Source organism: Argentina silus (genome assembly GCF_951799395.1).
Source record: "Argentina silus genome assembly, chromosome: 22".
Lineage (NCBI taxonomy): Eukaryota > Metazoa > Chordata > Actinopteri > Argentiniformes > Argentinidae > Argentina > Argentina silus.
This window is the reverse complement of record NC_139676.1, coordinates 13,448,333-13,472,366: the sequence shown is the minus strand read 5'-3', so window position 1 is coordinate 13,472,366 and position 24,034 is coordinate 13,448,333. Positions and strand designations below refer to the sequence as shown.

General features: G+C 41.5%; 1 protein-coding gene across 1 annotated transcript; it reads right to left on the bottom strand.

The window, feature by feature from the left end:
* Positions 1-123: 123 nt before the first annotated feature.
* On the bottom strand, positions 124-22,495 carry LOC310821564 (scavenger receptor cysteine-rich domain-containing protein DMBT1-like; the record flags this gene model as incomplete). The annotated part of the gene is made up of 17 exons (XM_083693649.1): positions 124-365; positions 1,688-1,915; positions 9,458-9,533; positions 9,890-10,049; positions 11,009-11,248; positions 11,393-11,550; positions 11,888-12,093; positions 12,368-12,679; positions 12,922-13,236; positions 13,479-13,793; positions 14,036-14,350; positions 14,593-14,907; positions 15,150-15,464; positions 15,570-15,656; positions 15,766-16,506; positions 22,040-22,098; positions 22,296-22,495. 17 exons carry the CDS (start codon positions 22,493-22,495, stop codon positions 124-126), a joined length of 4,284 nt encoding a protein of 1,427 aa, XP_083549775.1.
* Between the last annotated feature and the right edge of the window lie 1,539 nt (positions 22,496-24,034).

Below are 24,034 nucleotides of genomic sequence, written 5' to 3'. Positions count from 1 at the left end.
GCTGCAGAGTCGTACAAATACAAGTTTAAACATTTCGACCGATCATTTAGTAAAAAAAAAAAATGACGCCTGTCAGTTCACCAAGATTTGTTTTAGTCGGGGACAGCCCTACAAATTAAGCTTTTAAGGTGCAATACCATTAATGAAGGAGCGCTGGGTGTTGCTCGCTTGGGGTACCAAGCAGTTGAAGGATCCAGGCGTGTTTTCGCAGACCTGAGGGGGGGCACAGGGCTGATCGGGGAGGGAACACTCGTCAACATCCACGCAGCCCACCGCCGAGGACCAGCGGTAACCTTGGCGACAGCAGGAACCGCCGTCGCAGGCTGACCGGTTGTAGCAGGACAGACCATCGCCAAAGAAACCATCTATACAGGTGCAGGTGACCGATGGGGATGAGGAAGGTACACTTTCTACCTCATTGTCCAGAGGAGAGGCAAGACAGGTGGCATGTTGGTGACAAGCCTCACAACTGGAAACAACAGAACCTGTGGAGCCAACAACTAACGTAAATTATTCTTGAAGCAGCAGGATAATTGCAACCAGATCAGTGTTTCTCCAATAATGTTCCTGACCACAATGTAGTTGAGCTGCCACCAAAAAGAAATTGCACATGTGCCTTGAGAACAAACCATTTTCTTGCAATACTTTTACACTACCTTGCAAATAGTATTCTACACCCTGAATTCCAGGGCTTGCTCTCTATGAATTAAAAAAAAAAATGTAAATTATAATATAAAGATCTAGTACACCTTAGACATTGGAGAACTGTGAATTGAATTACAGCATTTTCAAAACGTAAAATATTTTCAGAACAAATGGGGCACTATAAACATACTGACTAAGCAAACTACTACAGTATTAACCAAAGTAAACTAAATATGTACTTAAAAACAGTCTGGGTCAATCAAATATAAGCTAAGTGACAAATCATGTAAGGTTGTATTTTAAGTTGAAAGGCCCTTTAACCCAAACCTCCCAAATTAATAGGACTCACCCCGTTTAGCTCGTACAAATTATATAAAATTATATTGTGTTAAAAAAAATGGTGCAACACTATTAAAAATAATATTATTCTATAACAAACGTGTATGGTTTATTAACAAGCCCACGTCCCCTCTCATATATGGCTTGCTCCATCATTTTCAGTCGCGAGGACCTCAACATATTTTGAGGCTGATGGCTGATGAAAAGATAATAATCTCAGCTTTATAACCATGCCATCTGTGTCTCAACTCCCAATATTGAGCGAGAAAGAGACAATTACAGTCAGACTATTACTGAACACTGACCCACAGAAATCAGTAGAACATAGAAATTCACTCCTGAAGAGATGCTGCATTCATTGAGGTATCGGAAACCGCATTGTACGCGCGGTTCGCGGCTCAAATACCTGTAGATTGATCTGATATTTAGCAAATCATACAGCTATGATAGCTAATTCACAGTTCAGCTAATGAGTGTGTTCGCTTTCTTTTAATGTAGCTCAACCCTAATGCAGTTACCTAGCCAGTGAGTTTACAGTTGGTACAGTTACTGCTGTAAGCAGACATGCTGCAGAGTCGTACAAATGCAAGTTTAAAAACTTCGACACATCAATTAGTAAAAAAAAAAAATGACGCCTGTCAGTTCACCAAGATTTGTTTTAGTCGGGGACAGCCCTACAAATTAAGCTTTAAAGGTGCAATACCATTGCTGTTGGAGCGCTGGGTGTTGCTCGCTTGGGGTACCAAGCAGTTGAAGGATCCAGGCGTGTTTTCGCAGACCTGAGGGGGGGCACAGGGCTGATCGGGGAGGGAACACTCGTCAACATCCACGCAGCCCACCGCAGAGGACCAGCGGTAACCTTGGCGACAGCAGGAACCGCGTTCGCAGGCTGACCGGTTGTAGCAGGATAGACCATCGCCAGAGAAACCATCTATACAGGTGCAGGTGACCGATGGGGATGAGGAAGGTACACTTTCTACCTCATTATCCAGAAGAGAGGCAAGACAGGTGGCATGTTGGTGACAAGCCTCACAACTGGAAACAACAGAACCTGTGGAGCCAACAACTAACGTAAATTATTCTTGAAGCAAAACAACCGAGAATATGCAGCAGCAGGATAATTGCAACCAGATCAGTGTTTCTCAAATAATGTTCCTGACCACAATGTAGTTGAGCTGCCACCAAAAAGAAATTGCACATGTGCCTTGAGAACAAACCATTTTCTTGCAATACTTTTACACTACCTTGCAAATAGTATTCTACACCCTGAATTCCAGGGCTTGCTCTCTATGAATTAAAAAAAAAATGTAAATTATAATATAAAGATCTAGTACACCTTAGACATTGGAGAACTGTGAATTGAATTACAGCATTTTCAAAACGTAAAATATTTTCAGAACAAATGGGGCACTATAAACATACTGACTAAGTAAACTACTACAGTATTAACCAAAGTAAACTAAATATGTACTTAAAAACAGTCTGGGTCAATCAAATATAAGCTAAGTGACAAATCATGTAAGGTTGTATTTTAAGTTGAAAGGCCCTTTAACCCAAACCTCCCAAATTAATAGGACTCACCCCGTTTAGCTCGAACAAATTATATAAAATTATATTGTGTTAAAAAAATGGTACAACACTATTAAAAATAATATTATTCTATAACAAACGTGTATGGTTTATTAACAAGCCCACGTCCCCTCTCATATATGGCTTGCTCCATCATTTTCAGTCGCGAGGACCTCAACATATTTTGAGGCTGATGGCTGATGAAAAGATAATAATCTCAGCTTTATAACCATGCCATCTGTGTCTCAACTCCCAATATTGAGCGAGAAAGAGACAATTACAGTCAGACCTACTGAACACTGACCCACAGAAATTCGTAGAACATAGAAATTCACTCCTGAAGAGATGCTGCATTCATTGAGGTATCGGAAACCGCATTGTACGCGCGGTTCGCGGCTCAAATACCTGTAGACTGATCTGATATTTAGCAAATCATACAGCTATGATAGCTAATTCACAGTTCAGCTAATGAGTGTGTTCGCTTTCTTTTAATGTAGCTCAACCCTAATGCAGTTACCTAGCCAGTGAGTTTACAGTTGGTACAGTTACTGCTGTAAGCAGACATGCTGCAGAGTCGCAAGTTAAAAAATTTCGACACATCAATTAGTAAAAAAATTGTTTTAGTCGGGGATAGCCCTACAAATTAAGCTTTAAAGGTGCAATACCATTTGTTTTGGTATAACGTTGAACGATGGGGCTGGTGAAATATGTCCACTCTTTAATGTATAGACAGAGCCCTGGACGTAAGGACGGACATTCCATGATATTAAAATGAACATTTAAAAGTTACATTATTGTTCGTTTACAAAAACATTGTTTACAAACAATGACGTTAAACGACGTAATACTTTGGGTTACAATAAGGTAAGACAGTTGTACTAAGCTCATTGGGCATATACAGTATAAGTAACGTTCTTCCAGAATTATGAATTTAAATGACCATTTAACAGCAGAACAAATCCCAGATTGTGCCTTTAACAGAGATCAATTTATCTCGTGCAGGCAACAATGCATGCTTGCCATCCAACCCCACCTGAGCTATCTGCTGAGATGGCAGGTAACAGCGTTAGCAGTAGGAGGCCTGATGTCATCAACATGTGCCACATATTTCTGTACCAGCAGATTGTGATGAATGAATTATGTGTGAAACCTGTCAATAAAAAAACAACACAAAACATTAAATGTATGGTAATTGAGCCCCTCATGAAAGACATAAACTTATATGTGTGGTCAGCATGCCATAGAAGCTGTAGTTAACATTGACAATTTAATACAACAATCATTATTATCAATAGCCATGTTATATGGTAGCAAACGTACCTGTGTGATATGGTGAAGGGAACTATCAAGCTCTGCGTTTCTCTGACATTATGTACCTTTCCTTTTGAATGGGAGTGTTCAAAAATGTGCCATGTGACATCACAACCGTAGTTTCTTGGAAATAATAACTTCGAGTTGACTGACAACTGTAAAGTAACTTGACCTGGATATTTGATCCAACCAGTAAGCAGAACAAACACGCTACTATGCTATGGTTTTTATTACTATTGTGTTATTGTAAGATACATGAAGGTCCTCGAGTGTTTCAGGGGAAAGGATTTATGATTGTTGTTTCTAAATTAATTTGTAAAAGTAATTATTGTTGCAAACCAGGTCTATGGCAATCATATCTGGTGTAGTTAAGGCAACTAGATCTGGCCCCGTTTTACTCAAATTGTGGTCAAGATCGAGCAACTGGACTACAAGCAGATCAAGCCCACAAGATTTGGTGTCCTCAGAGCAACCATAACAGGCTCATTTATATATGTACCTGTGAGTGTGCTGGGATCCAGCCTTATGTGTGGTAACCAGATTTGTATCACATTTTCACATTTGTATGGCAGCTGTAGTTCCTTTACTCCAAATGGGATGCATCAACAATTCAATGGGGTTCACTATGTGTTTTTTTATTACAAGATACACAATTAAAGGACTTTGATGATAGTCAGATTACTCCTTACCATGAAAGTAATCAACAGTAGGTCAGTGTTTGATATATGTGACAGCAGAGCAAAACAAAACGGTAAAAAAGCAAAAAAAATTATTATACTTATGATTTTCTTTTCATGTCCTCCAATTAGGGAAGGGTTGGGGGAGGGGAAAAAGGGACTAGAAATGATGCAAGCAATGCTGTCGGATAACGCTGATCTCGACCTAAAAGAAAAGAAAAAAAGATTGCATGTATTGCAGAGAGTAGCGAGAGTGTCTGCCATTATAATCGATAATAAATAACACCAAACTTCACGCAGTTTGAGTGACGGGCGGCTGGCCTACAGTTTAACCGCAAGACTGACACCGATGGAGTAAATTCGTCATAGAGTAAATTGTTTTAATTTCTCCTCTTTTTATATTTCTCTACGTTCTTGATCCTGCCCTATCTTTGGGCCCTCTCCTCTCTAATGGGCCCTCTCCTCTCCAATGGGCCCTCTCCTGGGCCCTCTCCTCTCCTATGGGCCCTCTCCTGGGCCCTCTCCTCTCCTATGGGCCCTCTCCTGGGCCCTCTCCTCTCCAGAGAAGGGTCTCAGGTTTTTCCTCTCAGGTGGTCCTCTGTGGCTCAGTGGGTAGAGCATGGCGCTAACAACGCTTAGGTTGTGGGTTTGATTCCCACTGGGACCATATATACTGAAATGTATGCACTCACTGCAATTTAAGTCGCTTTGGATAAAAGCGTCAGCTAAATGACATATATATTTCCTCTAGCAAAGAGGCTCAGAGCTAGCCTGGCTAAAAAAACATAATATTCAGCCACTGCTAGCAAGCTACATGGCTAATTATTCTGGGTACCGTCTTTTGAGGAGTCAACACAATATGCAAATGAGGGTCTACTTCTCTACTTCCTGAGCTGATGGAAATCTAGCTTGCCGCTTTTTTTCCACAGAAATATCGACTGATCATCTTTCAGTGTCTTTTTTTTTTGTCTTCTTCAAGATGATACGGTGGGTGTATCAAGCGTCAATTGGGTCTTCCATTATTGGAATGAATGAATGAAGAAAGAAGAATGAACAATGAAACCTATTTGCTCATCACACCCCCCCTCTCTCCCTCTCTCTCAGTACCCAACTTCTCAGCCAGGGCCAATGGATTTTTCTGTCATTAAAGCAACTTGACCTGGATATTTGATCCAACCAGTAAGTAATATATGATTGTTGTTACTGCTATTAAGTTGTTCAGTTGTTTACTTCCTCTATTCTTGACCCTGACCTGGATTGTTTTTGAGATAAGATTAGGCACACAGGGAACACCCCAAAAAATAAAATCAAAGACTTCCTGGTTAAATAAAGGTTCAACCAAATAAATACAATAAAATGCAACGGATGTGTTATAGACACAGTTAAGAATGAATACATAAAATTCCACTAAATCATTTGGCCCCACAAAACATATGTAGTACTGTAGGTACTATAAGTAGGCAGGTACAGAGTGCGTACATTGTTAGTAGTACCTTTGTATGTAATACCTGATTACTGTTTGTGTGTACTGTATGTACAAACATCGGATTTGCCAACATACTCAAATGAATTGCGTTTAAAGCCATAGTCTGTGGCCTGGGTGTTCCAGTGGTACCATAACATACAACACACCCATATGCTCATGTCGGCCTGGGTTCGAATTCAGCCCTGCTGACCAATAAACAATGGACTGCTAAAGCTATGAGAGGACTGTATTAACACTGTATTAACATTGTATTAACACTGTATTAACACTGTATTAACACTGTATTAACACTGTCCTCTTGATAGATCTTGCCTGTTGGGGTCAATCAGAAATGCACTTGTTTGTGAGGTGCATAACTTATTGAAGTATGTGGAGTATAAAACACCCACATTTCTTATGAAACATTGTATGATGTTGGTAATTGAGCATTGTCCGTAAGCCTAAATAAAGTTGTGTTCAGCTATATAAAGGGTGTTATAAGCAGGTCCCTTTGCTTGTAAAGTCAGTGTCTTTTTTTTTTGTCTTCTTCAAAATGATACGGTGGGTGTATCAAGCGTCAATTGGGTCTTCCATTGTTGGAATGAATGAATGAAGAAAGAAGAATGAACAATGAAACCTATTTGCTCATCACACCCCCCCTCTCTCCCTCTCTCTCAGTACCCAACTTCTCAGCCAGGGCCAATGGATTTTTCTTTGTCATTAAAACTGTAAAAGATAAACGAAAATGGGAACTTTCCCTAACCCTATCACTCTATCTTAATGCTTTGTTCATGAGATGACTAGGATGACTAGGATCATTTCTGACTTGGAAACTCGTACTCATATGATACCCTAGTTTCCCACTTGGAGAGTTTGTCATGAACGGAGCATAAGCCTCTCTGGCTGGAGCAGTGAGGTGGGGTGCAGGAGACCCATTGAATGGGTGGCAACATACACAGCACACATGATGTCCCGCAGGTGATGGCTTTCACAGTGATCATGAACAACAAAAGAAAGCTCTGATTACTGCAATACCCAGTGCCCTGGATAAGTAATGGGACAGCGAAGCATTGTTGTTCTTCTTTTAGTTCTATACACAAAAAGTTTGACATCTAACAACTACGATGAGGTTAAAGTATAGATTCTCAGCTTTTATTTGATGGTATATATTTCAGTTGATGTCTGTAATGATGCATTTTTGCCCAAAATCTTATTTTCAGGAAATTAAATGCACGTTCAACTGGCTTTAAATCTGAAGATTGACTTGGCCAGTCAAGAACCTTCCACTTTTTGATTAGCCGTTCCCAGAATATCAGATTACGGCAGGGGGCAGAGCATTACAGTATTCCTATAAACTGTACATACTGTATCCACACTTGTACAACTGCTCTTACTCCATACCACTGCTCTTCTGTACATATCTGTCTATAACTGTTCATAATCTGTCTATACTGTTCATAATGCACATATCCCTATATTTTCTTTAATACTACTGTTAATACACTGCACATATCTGTATATACTGTACATACCTGTTTATACTGTTCATACGGCATTCCATATTTATATTTATTCTGCTATCTACCCTAATGTTACTGTTAATACATATATACTGCTAGACTGCATTGCCTATACAGCTCATATGCTGCTACACTGTTCATACTGCAACCTATTTATTCTGCTTATAATGCTACTGCTTATTCATATACTGCTTACACTGCACTACTTATGCTATACTGCACTACTTACTGCTCATATACTGCACTACCTGTATATACTGTTCATTGCACTTTCTGCTTTTTTGCACTTCTGGTTAGACGCTAACTGCATTTCGTTGTCTCTGTACTTTTACTCTGCACAATGACAATAAAGTTGAATCTAATCGAATCTAATCTAATTTTGCGAGAGAGCACCCCATCTCTGGAATAATCTTCCGATTCATTTTAGGGAGTCAGATTCAGTCTCAATTTTCAAATCTAGGCTCAAGACTCATCTCTTTAGTCAATGTTACGACCGGTCTTAGCTGGCCTTGTCGTTTAAATGTATTTTAGGTGTGCCGGGGGCCTCAGGCCACCTGCTTTATGCTGATTCTCACCTACTGTTTACTGATTCTCACCTAATGTATCCGTTTTTCCGTTTGCAACAGCCTCTAATCTTGTGTTGTCCTCTTTGTGCTTATCTGTCCGAGGGGCTCTGAGCCCCTCAAAACTTGACTCCTGTTCCTGAATTCGTCCAGGTTGAGTCTACTAAACCCTATATCCTGGTGCTTGACGCCCCACCTGGGTCCCATCAGAAAGCGGTGGTAGATTACATTGTTGATCATATTGTAAATCATATTGTTTAGTATTATTTTGTTGTGAAGCACTTTGCGACATTTGTCTATGTAAAAAGCGCTATACAAATAAACTTGATTGATTGATTGATTGATTGATTAATCACTTAAGACAAGTTAGCCAGTTCTAGTGACAGCCATACAGTACATGCCCAAACCATAAAACAACAATAGTAGCTCCTTTTTCTCCAAACTTTCCTCTTTCAATCACTCTGGTCCATGAAAATATTCACCTTATCTTATCTTAAGACCTTTGTCCAGACCTCTGCAGGCTTTTTAGGTACATTCTAGCAAACTGTAACCTGACCATCCTATTTGAGGATAACTAGTGGTTTGCACCTTGCACTGAAGCCTCTGTCGTTCAGCTGGGGACGTATTCTGCGGATGATACATTTTTAAAAAGCCTCGTCTCCTGCTAACGGAATTCATTCATACTGACACTTCTTTCCTGTTGTCGTAAAGCCGATAATATAAGAAAGATGGAGACTGTGGCGTAACAATGCATTTAAATAAAACCCATAATATCAAAGGGATTACTGGAATATCATCAAGGACACGTGCAAGTCAAACAAACTCGATCAAACAATGGTGAAAAGTACTGGAGGGAAGTACGGTACTAAAGGAAAACCTACACCTTCGCTCTGATACAGGTAGACCGATGGTGGAGCTCTGTGCTGAATGGACAGGGTAAGAATACCACATCGAGGCACATCAATGAGTAGTACGAAAATATACTGACACCTACTGGTGTACAATGGATATAACATCAAGGTCTTGAATTATATTTATTCTGGGGCCATTATTGTGTGGACCCATTATTTGGAGTCAGATACAGACGCTGAGAATGATGACTGATTACAAATTGCATTTGTATTGGTCTTTATTGTCACCATGAAATTTACTGGAAATAAAAATAAAAAACGGAACAATCAGGTGGGGAAGTGTGGTGAGGGGAAGCACACGCTGGAATTGTTTTGGGAATCGTATGTTGGTCGTTCTCAAGGCTCAAGCCAGAGTCCCTGTGGAATTGAAAGAGAAACAAACAGACTCAGTTGCCAAAGTTATTATCACTGACATCATAAACATGATTGACAGCTCCACATCTAGTTAAATGCTCACAGGTAATTGGTCCGATGGTGAGGGGCTTGAGGGGGACAGATTTGGACACAGAGCGGGATTTCCTTCTGTTACATGCCTGAGAAGAGAGAGCAGAAATTGACTAATAAAGATGAGATGTCACACAATTATTGTAAAGTAAATTTGATAATGTCCAGATAAAGAAGCAGTATTGTTTTCAGTTCCATTCCAGCAGGTGGCATAGTTAGCGATTTGCTATTTCCTTAATTTCCCCTCAGGGATCAATAAAGTACCTATCAATCTATCTCTAAAGGTATAAAAGACCAGAGAGACCAGAGTTGGAGAGAGCAGAGAGACCAGAGAGAGTCAGAGAGACTGGGGTGGAGAGAGCAGAGTGAGTCAGAGAGACCAGAGAGAGTCAGAGAGACCAGAGAGAGTCAGAGAGACTGGGGTGGAGTGCAACAGTGGACTCACTGGAGAGCAGGAGGAGCTCCTCTGGTCACACAGGCTCAGGCTGCAGTGCAGGAAGACGTCCTGGTAGTCTCCCTGGAACAGGAACAGCAGAGCAGAGAAACGTGCCTGGAGAGATGAACCACTCTCATCCACCCTCACCTGGCTACCGTCACTAGGACACCTAGGCGAGGGGTTGCAGGGAGAAAAAAGGCAAGAGATTAAAATATACCTGGATATATTTGTGTCTGAAAAACTGTCATTTTCATTGCAAGTCAATATTCCTTTCTCATGAAATGATTCTGTAATTTTATCAACGCTTTAATGGCGCGTTTCCACTGGAGTGAAAATCCAGAGAGAAAGCCCCAGACTTCTCCTCCAGACTTCTCCTCCGTTTCTACCATTGACGCCAGGGCTTTACAATAAAGCTATAACCCAGGCCTATTTGGACTTGGGGAGGGGTTTGCGGTTACGCATGTGACACAGTTTGGAAAGCATTAGCACTGGGGTGGTAACATGGGTTGGCCGGATAGTGTAGTAGACCAGAGCACCCTCTAGCTAACAAGTAGGGGCAAACAGTAAACATCTTCTAGCAAGATTTTAAAACATTGAAACAGATGATTTCATAAAGTGGAGGACTGGAGATACTGTATGATTAATGATTTAAGCATTATTGTGGCCAATATCCCTGCTGAATAACACATAGACATTCACATAGTCCAACACATCTGGACATTGACCAATCTCAAAGAGACTTGTATTGTAAATATTGAATTGGTATGTAAATATTGTGTTTTCATTTGCTGCAAAACCAATTTCCCATTTTAGGAATAATAAAAAAAGTGTTCTACTAATATTATAATGCTACATTACAATAACCAATGATGCTAACACACATCAGTGTCAAGTGTCTAGCAAGCTAGTTAGTAATATTGATTAAAGGAAAATAGTCTTGTTAACTACAGCATTTGTTTCAACAAACTTAGATTTATTTCAGAGGCAATACTGAAATGTTTTCCTTTAATGTGACTGTTCACAATGTTTGTTCAGTTGTTTATTAGAAAACCTTTCTACTTTATCTCATGACCCCAAGACCTTTCCTTTCTGTGAATTCCATTCCGGAACATTACCCAAGTCACTGACCTGTTCTGAATCAAGGAGTACCGCATGAGGCCATCAGGGTCGGGGGAGTGAGTGGCGTAGCAGTCCTCCAGAATGACCACAAAGCGCTCTGTCTCTGTCTCCTCTGCAGACACGCCCACATGCAGAGCGGTGCCCACTGGCAGGGTGACTGTGCCCGCTGGGAAAGGTTGTGTGTAGTCTGCGTTGCGGTACAGAGACATGGAGGTTCTAGCCCTGGCGCCAAAGCCAATGACTCTCTTCCTGCCAGGGGTCAAGCAAAGAAATCCACTCATACATTGAATTATATTCTGTAAACTCCAATAATCTTATACATTTCCATCAGCAATGCATTTTCTTTTTAAATAGGCACTGATTTAATGATTAAGTGACAGTGAGTTAACTCACGATAGCGAAGGTCGGATGGCCACGTTAAGGCTGGTCTTGGCATCAAGCGGAAACACACAGGAGAAAGGGAAGCTGACTGGCTCTGAGAAGGAGACATTTCTTAACGGGAAGGGGTAAACAAATAAACTGTTGGAATAAATCACGTGGGTACGGTTTGTCTGGAGGGATGAAAAAGAGAAAAAAGAAAAGAAAATAATTATAATCTATAAATAAGTTATTAAACAACCTTTGAGGGCAGTTTGTTTTAACTCACTAACTGCCAAACAAATCCGGAACACTCACCACCTAGAGTGCCAAGTGTTTTATTTGATATGTACCTAGCAACAATACTTTGATTGCCTACAAAATGAAGCATCATAATATATGAATTTTTCGGCACAAAATGAGTTAAACCGGTAGGCCAACACCCCCAAAAAACTCTTGTAGATAAAGGCTATGTGAAGTCTTGTGGCTCTACTGAGGGTTTCTACAGATGGAGGTGTTTTCTCCTCGCACCTCCAGTGTGTTTCCACAGCTGCCCTCCCTGCGATCCACCTGGTACCACACTGAGCCATCACGTTCTTCGTGGGCGGAGCAGCTGCGATCCACCAGGTGAGCAGAGGAGGCGTTCAGACCCCCGGCCTCCAGCTGAGCCTTGTGGATACCGATCTGTAAGAGGCTCCGCCCACACACCAGCTCTGGGTCTGGGAAGAATGGCTTCTCTGAAAGAGAAAGGAGGTTGAAGGAGAGAGTGAGAGAGGATGAGAAGGAATGAAGGGTTCGGGGAAAATGTAGATGTTAGTTTTGATATTTCAATCACAAAATCTCTCTCTGTTTTAAGTGTTAATATCAATATTGGTAAAGCATGACCCCACCCCCATCCCCATCACATCCCTACAAATACTGCTCCTGATCAAATGTCTACACCTCCCATTCCAAATGCTAACACTGGGAGAACTAGTGCCTGAGAGATTAATACTACAGAAGCCTACTTACCTGAGCAGACAACACCAGCATCTTCATAATGACCACAGTTGTGGGACCCAAACCCATTGTGGCTGCACTCTGTGAGGGACGTCTCATTGCCTGAACATCCAACATCGTCCATCCAGATCTGTCCGCTGCCCTCTCCAAAGGCAGCTCTATGCGGTGCAGACAGAGCTCTTCCACAGTCAAGCTGTCTACACACCACCTCCGCGTCAGCCAAGTCCCAGCCATCATCACACACCGTTCCCCACAGGCGATTGTGAAAGATCTCCACTCTTCCAGAGCAGGAGTTATTGCCATTGGCCAGTCTGATGTTGTCAACTGATAAAACAACACATGCAATTAATCAATAAAACAAATATGTGTTAATACAAATTAACCTGGATTTAAAACAATACTTTTGATACCAATACCACTGATTTTTGGTTGAAAAAACTAAAATGCTAGTGAGCATCACAGCCCTACAAATACTGCTCCTGATCAAATGTCTACACCTCCCATTTCAAATGCTAACACTGGGAGAACCGGTGCCTGAGAGATGAATACTACAGAAGCTTACTTACCTGAGCAGACAACACCAGCATCTTTATAATGACCACAGTTGTGGTTCCCAAACCCACGGTGGCTGCACTCTGTGAGGGACGTCTCATTGCCTGAACATCCAACATCGTCCATCCAGATCTGTCCGCTGCCCTGTCCAAAGGCAGCACTATGCGGTGCAGACAGAGCTCTTCCACAGTCAAGCTGTCTACACACCACCTCCGCGTCAGCCAAGTCCCAGAAATCATCACACACCGTTCCCCACTGGCGATTGTGAAAGATCTCCACTCTTCCAGAGCAGGAGTTATTGCCATTGGCCAGTCTGATGTTGTTGTCAACTGATAAAACAACACATGCAATTAATCAATAAAACAAATATGTGTTAATACAAATTAACCTGGATTTAAACCAATACTTTTGATACCAATACCACTGATTTTTGGTTGAAAAAACTTAAATGCTAGTGAGCATCACAGCCCCACAAATACTGCTCCTGATCAAATGTCTACACCTCCCATTTCAAATGCTAACACTGGGAGGACTAGTGCCTGAGAGATGAATACTACAGAAGCTTACTTACCTGAGCAGACAACGCCAGCATCTTTATAATGACCACAGTTGTGGGTCCCAAACCCACGGTGGCTGCACTCTGTGAGGGACGTCTCATTGCCTGAACATCCAACATCGTCCATCCAGATCTGTCCGCTGCCCTGTCCAAAGGCAGCACTATGCGGTGCAGACAGAGCTCTTCCACAGTCAAGCTGTCTACACACCACCTCCGCGTCAGCCAAGTCCCAGAAATCATCACACACCGTTCCCCACTGGCGATTGTGAAAGATCTCCACTCTTCCAGAGCAGGAGTTATTGCCATTGGCCAGTCTGATGTTGTTGTCAACTGATAAAACAACACATGCAATTAATCAATAAAACAAATATGTGTTAATACAAATTAACCTGGATTTAAACCAATACTTTTGATACCAATACCACTGATTTTTGGTTGAAAAAACTAAAATGCTAGTGAGCATCACAGCCCCACAAATACTGCTCCTGATCAAATGTCTACACCTCCCATTTCAAATGCTAACACTGGGAGGACTAGTGCCTGAGAGATGAATACTACAGAAGCTTACTTACCTGAGCAGACAACGCCAGCATCTTTATAATGACCACAGTTGTGGGTCCCAAACCCACGGTGGCTGCACTCTGTGAGGGACGTCTCATTGCCTGAACATCCAACATCGTCCATCCAGATCTGTCCGATGCCCTGTCCAAAGGCAGCACTATGCGGTGCAGACAGAGCTCTTCCACAGTCAAGCTGTCTACACACCACCTCCGCGTCAGCCAAGTCCCAGAAATCATCACACACCGTTCCCCACTGGCGATTGTGAAAGATCTCCACTCTTCCAGAGCAGGAGTTATTGCCATTGGCCAGTCTGATGTTGTTGTCAACTGATAAAACAACACATGCAATTAATCAATAAAACAAATAAGTGTTAATACAAATTAACCTGGATTTAAACCAATACTTTTGATACCAATACCACTGATTTTTGGTTGAAAAAACTAAAATGCTAGTGAGCATCACAGCCCCACAAATACTGCTCCTGATCAAATGTCTACACCTCCCATTTCAAATGCTAACACTGGGAGGACTAGTGCCTGAGAGATGAATACTACAGAAGCTTACTTACCTGAGCAGACAACGCCAGCATCTTTATAATGACCACAGTTGTGGGTCCCAAACCCACGGTGGCTGCACTCTGTGAGGGACGTCTCATTGCCTGAACATCCAACATCGTCCATCCAGATCTGTCCGATGCCCTGTCCAAAGGCAGCACTATGCGGTGCAGACAGAGCTCTTCCACAGTCAAGCTGTCTACACACCACCTCCGCGTCAGCCAAGTCCCAGAAATCATCACACACCGTTCCCCACTGGCGATTGTGAAAGATCTCCACTCTTCCAGAGCAGGAGTTATTGCCATTGGCCAGTCTGATGTTGTTGTCAACTGATAAAACAACACATGCAATTAATCAATAAAACAAATAAGTGTTAATACAAATTAACCTGGATTTAAACCAATACTTTTAATACCAATACCACTGATTTTTGGTTGAAAAAACTAAAATGCTAGTGAGCATCACAGCCCTACAAATACTGCTCCTGATCAAATGTCTACACCTCCCATTTCAAATGCTAACACTGGGAGAACCGGTGCCTGAGAGATGAATACTACAGAAGCTTACTTACCTGAGCAGACAACACTAGCATCTTCTTGATGACCACAGTTGTGGTTCCCAAACCCACGGTGTGGACACTGTGTAAGTGCAGACTCTCCACCCGAACATCCAACATCATCCATCCAGATCTGCCCGCTGCCCTGTCCAAAGTGGGCACTGCCATGCGCTGACTGGGCATTACCACACCCCAGCTGTCTACACACCACCTGGGCATCATTTATATCCCATCCATCGTCACACACTGTGCCCCACTGGCCGTTGTGAAAGACTTCTACTCTCCCAGAGCAGTTGTTACTGCCATTGGCCAGTCTGACCTGGGCACCAGCTAATAATCCAAAAATATAAATTGATGATCATTAAAAGAAATAGACATTTCTATTATTCTGCGTAAATTATCAACTTCAAACCAAGGTGTTTTTTGAGTTCTCACCGTGCCTGTCACACCTCCAATTGACCTTGTCCTCGCTCACACAGGTCTCACCATCTCTGCATGTACCACACACCATTGTGTTGACATCTACCGGAGCACGAGCAAGGCATTAAAGGTGAGAATTGCATTAATAACATTTAACATTATTATTTTGCCTAACAGTGTAATAATAAAACATTGAAACATACCGCCTTACCTGCACAATACGCCAACCGACAAAGCGTCGGGCTTACAAACTTGTAGACAAAGTGGTTTCCTGGGCAGGCTTTGACGTGGATCGGATTCGATTCGAACTGACAGCATCCACGCTCCCAGCTCCCGCACACTCGCCGCCTCACTATCCCATCCGAAGGCACTGGATGGGGTGTTCTCAACCACAGAGGAGCGTCTGTACCGCACATATGAGTGGCAATGCATCTCTCTGGCATTTGCACGCTGGCATTGCCGATGAAGAGGCGATACCAGCCCTGCCAATCACCGCGGCTGTCGCACGCAGGAGTGCTGTTGTCTGCTCTAAAGTCGGTGGCGCGCCAGGCGTCATTCAGCGCGGTGTAGTGTCGGCAGGGGTCAAGGCAGCGCAGGGTGCCGTTGACACTGAGGCAGTCTTGGCCAGCAGGACATTGAGTGGTCCCACAGCCGAACTGCACAGAACGGGGGTCAGAGTTTGGGCTGTTGGAGCGCTCGTTGTTGCTCGCTTGGGGTACCAAGCAGTTGAAGGATCCAGGCGTGTTTTCGCAGACCTGAGGGGGGGCACAGGGCTGATCGGGGAGGGAACACTCGTCAACATCCACGCAGCCCACCGCAGAGGACCAGCGGTAACCTTGGCGACAGCAGGAACCGCGTTCGCAGGCTGACCGGTTGTAGCAGGATAGACCATCGCCAGAGAAACCATCTATACAGGTGCAGGTGACCGATGGGGATGAGGAAGGTACACTTTCTACCTCATTATCCAGAAGAGAGGCAAGACAGGTGGCATGTTGGTGACAAGCCTCACAACTGGTAACAACAGAACCTGTGGAGCCAACAACTAACGTAAATTATTCTTGAAGCAAAACAACCGAGAATATGCAGCAGCAGGATAATTGCAACCAGATCAGTGTTTCTCAAATAATGTTCCTGACCACAATGTAGTTGAGCTGCCACCAAAAAGAAATTGCACACGTGCCTTGAGAACAAACCATTTTCTTGCAATACTTTTACACTACCTTGCAAATAGTATTCTACACCCTGAATTCCAGGGCTTGCTCTCTATGAATTAAAAAAAATATGTAAATTATAATATAAAGATCTAGTACACCTTAGACATTGGAGAACTGTGAATTGAATTACAGCATTTTCAAAACGTAAAATATTTTCAGAACAAATGGGGCACAATAAACATACTGACTAAGCAAACTATGGCTACTACAGTATTTACCCAAATAAGACAAATATGTACTTAAAAACAGTCTGGGTCAATCAAATATAAGCTAAGTGACAAATCATGTAAGGTTGTATTTTAAGTTGAAAGGCCCTTTAACCCAAACCTCCCAAATTAATAGGACTGACCCCGTTTAGCTCGTACAAATTATATAAAATTATATTGTGTTAAAAAAAATGGTGCAACACTATTAAAACTAATATTATTCTATAACAAACGTTCATATATGGCTTGCTCCATCATTTTCAGTCGCGAGGACCTCAACATATTTTGAGGCTGATGGCTGATGAAAAGATAATAATCTCAGCTTTATAACCATGCCATCTGTGTCTCAACTCCCAATATTGAGCGAGAAAGAGACAATTACAGTCAGACTATTACTGAACACTGACCCACAGAAATCCGTAGAACATAGAAATTCACTCCTGAAGAGATGCTGCATTCATTGAGGTATCGGAAACCGCATTGTACGCGCGGTTCGCGGCTCAAATACCTGTAGACTGATCTGATATTTAGCAAATCATACAGCTATGATAGCTAATTCACAGTTCAGCTAATGAGTGTGTTCGCTTTCTTTTAATGTAGCTCAACCCTAATGCAGTTACCTAGCCAGTGAGTTTACAGTTGGTACAGTTACTTCTGTAAGCAGACATGCTGCAGAGTCGTACAAATGCAAGTTCAAATATTTCGACACATCAATTAGTAAAAAAAAAATTGTTTTAGTCGGGGACAGCCCTACAAATTAAGCTTTAAAGGTGCAATACCATTTGTTTTGGTATAACGTTGAACGATGGGGCTGGTGAAATATGTCCACTCTTTAATGTATAGACAGAGCCCTGGACGTAAGGACGGACATTCCATGATATTAAAATATACATTTAAAAGTTACATTATTGTTGGTTTACAAAAACATTGTTTACAAACAATGACGTTAAACGACGTAATACTTTGGGTTAAGTAACGTTATAAGTAACGTTCTTCCAGCATTATGAATTTAAATGACCATTTAACAGCAGAACAAATCCCAGATTGTGCCTTTAACAGAGATCAATTTATCTCGTGCAGGCAACAATGCATGCTTGCCATCCAACCCCACCTGAGCTATCTGCTGAGATGGCAGGTAACAGCGTTAGCAGTAGGAGGCCTGATGTCATCAACATGTGCCACATATTTCTGTACCAGCAGATTGTGATGAATGAATTATGTGTGAAACCTGTCAATAAAAAAACAACACAAAACATTAAATGTATGGTAATTGAGCCCCTCATGAAAGACATAAACTTATACGTATATGTGTGGTCAGCATGCCATAGAAGCTGTAGTTAACATTGACAATTTAATACAACAATCATTATTATCAATAGCCATGTTATATGGTAGCAAACGTACCTGTGTGATATGGTGAAGGGAACTATCAAGCTCTGCGTTTCTCTGACATTATGTACCTTTCCTTTTGAATGGGAGTGTTCAAAAATGTGCCATGTGACATCACAACCGTAGTTTCTTGGAAATAATAAATCAGAGTTGACTGACAACTGTAAAGTAACTTGACCTGGATATTTGATCCAACCAGTAAGCAGAACAAACACGCTACTATGCTATGGTTTTTATTACTATTGTGTTATTGGAAGTTACATGAAGGTCATCGAGTGTTTCAGGGGAAATTGTTGTTAATGATTATTGTTACTGCTATTAAGTTGTTCAGTTTATTACTTTCTCTGTTCTTGACCCTGACCTGGACTGTTTTTGAGATAAGATCAGGCACACAGGGAACACCCCAAGAAATAAAATCAAAGACTTCCTGGTTAAATAAAGGTTCAACCAAATAAATACAATAAAATGCAACGGATGTGTTATAGACACAGTTAAGAATGAATACATAAAATTCCACTAAATCATTTGGCCCCACAAAAAATATGTAGTACTGTAGGTACTATAAGTAGCCAGGTACAGAGTGCGTACATTGTTACATACAGTACAGTAGTACCTTTGATGATTGGGCTTAGGTATGGCCACCAGAGCCGATCCTCTTCTTACCCCGGGAACAAATATTTGTTGAAACCAGGTTTGGCAAACCAGGTCTATGGCAATCAGATCTGGTGTAGTTAAGTTAACTAGATCTGCCCCCGTTTTACTCAAATTGTGGTCAAGATCGAGCAACTGGACTACAAGCAGATCAAGCCCACAAGATTTGGTGTCCTCATAGCAACCATAACAGGCTCATTTATATATGTACCTGTGAGTGTGATGGGATCCAGCCTTATGTGTGGTAACCAGATTTGTATCACATTTTCACATTTGTATGGCAGCTATAGTTCCTTTACTCCAAATGGGATGCATCAACAATTCAATGGGGTTCACTATGTGTTTTTTTATTAAAAGATACACAATTAAAGGACTTTCATGATAGTCAGATTACTCCTTACCATGAAAGTAATCAGCAGTAGGTCAGTGTTTGATATATGTGAATTCATCAATGACAGCAGAGCAAAACAAAACAGGGTAAAAAAGCAAAAAAATGTATTATACTTATGATTTTCTTTTCATGTCCTCCAATTAGGGAAGGGTTGGGGGAGGGGAAAAGGGACTAGAAATGATGCAAGCAATGCTGTCGGATAACGCTGATCTAGACCTAAAAGAAAAGAAAAAAAGATTGCATGTATTGCAGAGAGTAGCGAGAGTGTCTGCCATTATAATCGATAATAAATAACACCAAACTTAACGCAGTTTGAGTGACTGGCGGCTGGCCTACAGTTTAACCGCAAGACTGACACTGATGGAGTAAATTCGTCATCGAGTAAATTGTTTTAATTTCTCCTCTCTTTATATTTTTCTACGTTCTTGATCCTGCCCTATCTTTTAAACAGTAACCACTGGTGAACTTCATAAGTTGTGGTTTACTGCTGCGTCTCGAGCCAAACTGTGCCTACCTGATTTTGCAGACAACCACAGGAACAGGGTGACATTTCTAAATTAACATTAGGCTACATGTATTGCAAAGGGGAATGAGAGTGTCTGCAATTATCTTTAGTCTTCGGCATTCGGCATCTGTTTTCAGGGGTTGGTCTTGGGCCATGGCGCAGTACCAAAAATGACGCGCCTGCCCATCTCAGCCAGGCAGCTGCGCTGTTCGTTTCGATTCTTAGAAAATTGAGCGAGTCCCAACCCCTGGTGTCCCGTCGGATTCGAGCTGAATCAAAGATTTACAGCTACAGCAGGAGAACAGCCTCCCTCCACATATGTCAAATAACAAACACTGTTGATGGCCTTGACATTCCGGAACTTGATCGTGCGTTTCTGCTTTGGGTCAGGAGTGGGGATGTCAATTATGTGTGAAATCTGTCAATAAAAAAACAACACAAAACATTAAATGTATGGCAGTTGAGCCCCTCATGAAAGACAAACTTATACGTATATGTGTGGTCAGCATGCCATAGAAGCAGTAGTTAACATTGACAATTTAATACAACAATCATTATTATCAATAGCCATGTTATATGGTAGCAAACGTACCTGTGTGATATGGTGAAGGGAACTATCAAGCTCTGCGTTTCTCTGACATTATGTACCTTTCCTTTTGAATGGGAGTGTTCAAAAATGTGCCATGTGACATCACAACAGTAGTTTCTTGGAAATAATAACTTCGAGTTGACTGACAACTGTAAAGTAACTTGACCTGGATATTTGATCCAACCAGTAAGCAGAACAAACACGCTACTATGCTATGGTTTTTTATTACTATTGTGTTATTGTAAGTTACATGAAGGTCATCGAGTGTTTCAGGGGAAAGGATTTATGATTATTGTTACTGCTATTAAGTTGTTCAGTTTATTACTTTCTCTGTTCTTGACCCTGACCTGGATTGTTTTTGAGATAAGATTAGGCACACAGGGAACACCCCAAGAAATAAAATCAAAGACTTCCTGGTTAAATAAAGGTTCAACCAAATAAATACAATAAAATGCAACGGATGTGTTATAGACACAGTTAAGAATGAATACATAAAATTCCACTAAATCATTTGGCCCCACAAAAAATATGTAGTACTGTAGGTAGGTACAGAGTGCGTACATTGTTACATACAGTACAGTAGTACCTTTGTATGTAATACCTGATTACTGTTTGTGTGTACTGTGTACATAGTGGACTGACTCTGGCCAAGATGTGGTCTTTTATGTTGATGATTGGGCTTAGGTATGGCCACCAGAGCCGATCCTCTTCTTGCCCCGGGAACAAATATTTGTTCAAACCAGGTCTATGGCAATCAGATCTGGTGTAGTTAAGGCAACTAGATCTGGCCCCGTTTTACTCAAATTGTGGTCAAGATCGAGCAACTGGACTACAAGCAGATCAAGCCCACAAGATTTGGTGTCCTCAGAGCAACCATAACAGGCTCATTTATATATGTACCTGTGAGTGTGATGGGATCCAGCCTTATGTGTGGTAACCAGATTTGTATCACATTTTCACATTTGTATGGCAGCTGTAGTTCCTTTACTCCAAATGGGATGCATCAACAATTCAATGGGGTTCACTATGTGTTTTTTTATTACAAGATACACAATTAAAGGACTTTGATGATAGTCAGATTACTTATGATTTTCTTTTCATGTCCTCCAATTAGGGAAGGGTTGGGGCAGGGGGAAAAGGGACTAGAAATGATGCAAGCAATGCTGTCGGATAACGCTGATCTAGGCCTAAAAGAAAAGAAAAAAAGATTGCATGTATTGCAGAGAGTAGCGAGAGTGTCTGCCATTATAATCGATAATAAATAACACCAAACTTCACGCAGTTTGAGTGACTGGCGGCTGGCCTACAGTTTAACCGCAAGACTGACACCGATGGAGTAAATTCGTCATCGAGTAAACTGTTTTAATTTCTCCTCTTTTTATATTTTTCTACGTTCTTGATCCTGCCCTATCTTTTAAACATTAACCACTGGTGAACTTCATAAGTTGTGGTTTACTGCTGCGTCTCGAGCCAAACTGTGCCTACCTGATTTTGCAGACAACCACAGGAACAGGGTAATGTAATGTAAATGTTTTGGTACGTGCCTGGAGGGACAAACCACTCTCCTCCACTGTTGCATGGCGACGGTCGCTAGAACACCTACAAAAAAAATTGAGAGATAAGGAAGTTCAAGTAAGAAATATACTGTAAACCTTCTCAATCCTCTCCATGTGTAAATAAACATGTACTACAAACAACACACACAAACACATAATAACACAAAGATGCACTTTGCCAACATACATTCTTAAACTTAAAAACACACAGAAGCAAAAGTGAACACCATACAGACATACCCGTGCTGAAGGAGGTAGTACCGCATGAGGTCATCAGGGTTGGGGGAGTGAGTGACGTAGCAGTCCTCCAGAATGGCCACAAAGCGCTCTGTCTCTGTCTCCTCTACAGACACGCCCACATGCAGGGCGGTGCCCACTGGCAGGCTGACTTTGCCCGCTGGGTAAGGCCCTGTGTAGTTGGCGTTGTGGTACAGAGACATGGAGGCTCTGGCCTGAGAGCCAATGTTTATGATGCCAGTTCCTTCTCCTCCCCTGTCAAGATGGAGGACATGGGGTCGTGCGTCGCCATTCATAAGACAGGCAGCTCAATAATGTCAGTCAATCTTTTTGGACTTAACAATGCATCACTGAATGCATCTTGTGTATATAATGTGTTAAATGCATCCACAGTAATACATACTGTGAATGACCAGAAGGTAAACAAATTAACACAATAAAGCAAGGTAAGGTGAACAAAGTAAGGTAAAAAAATAAATAAACACTGTTTTAATCAATAACATCAAGTTTGTTCTACAAAATATCAATCTTGCTAAATGTTAGCAGAATGCTGGCCAATGCACAATTTTCTATTAGTTATGCTTCTAGTCTATTATGTCCTGTAGTCATGTATCACTTCATCATTTATCTTTATCATACATGTTGTAAGTCAAATAATTGTTAGTCTTTAAAACACAGATTTCCAAGATTCCTGTACCTGTGTTGTGCCTGAAAGAGGAGAGGCAAGAGGTAAATACAGGAGTATGTGCACTATCATTCACAAGCAGTAACATTTACAAATGCAAATTACACTTGACTTAGAAAACAATACAAGCCAAGGTCTGAATCATCAAAACACATATTTCCAAGTAAAGCACTAATATTCTTCTTATCCACATCTTACTGTACCTGCAGAGAATGCAAAATTAGAGAGCTTCGGAGCCACAAACTTGATGTAGAAGTCTCCAGGGCAGGCTTTTATGTTGATCCGTGAATAGTAGTGTGTGATCTGTGTTCTCTGAGCTCCAGTAGTGGAACCCTGCCCACCTACTTCTGGTCAATGTAAATGTATGTAAAAGAGGATTTCTTCAAAATAAGAGCGCCCAAGTTAAACTTAATTTAGCCACAAACAATATGCTAATTATCTTAACAAATATATATCAATCATCACCATATACTATTTCGTATACTATTGCCCCAGAAGGGTTTGTAATTGTTCTTATATTCTAATTACCCTGATAAAATAGCTTTGGCCCAGAATAATAGACTGTACAGAAATATTTTCAATAATTTCAATTAATCTTTGGTACCAGTGTACTCAGCAATACTTCTATAATATGGATCAAATGATTTTGAGTCTGAAGTGCCGTCCTAGCCAATGTTGATGGCTCTTTACTGGAGCCATACAGCTCAAAATGGACTGTAGAAAAAACCTTTTCGATCATTTCAACTCATCTCTGGTACCCGTCTCTCTGTTTTTACTTTATTTTCCGTGATGCAGTGATGTTAATTTGAGAAGGAGTTAAGTGGGGGAGGGGCTGTCAGAGAGAAGATGAGTTTGGAGATTTAGAGAGAGAGGGAGGGAGAGAGGGGGGGGGAGGGGGCAGAGGAAAAAAATATATATAAAAAGAGTGCAACACTTGGGCGTAACGCGTTGGAGACAGCAGGAACAACCAAACGGTACTGAGTCAAACACTCTCACTGTGTCTGAGAGAAGCTGTGAGCCCCAGAGACTTCAAGATGAGGACCCTCCTGATATTCAT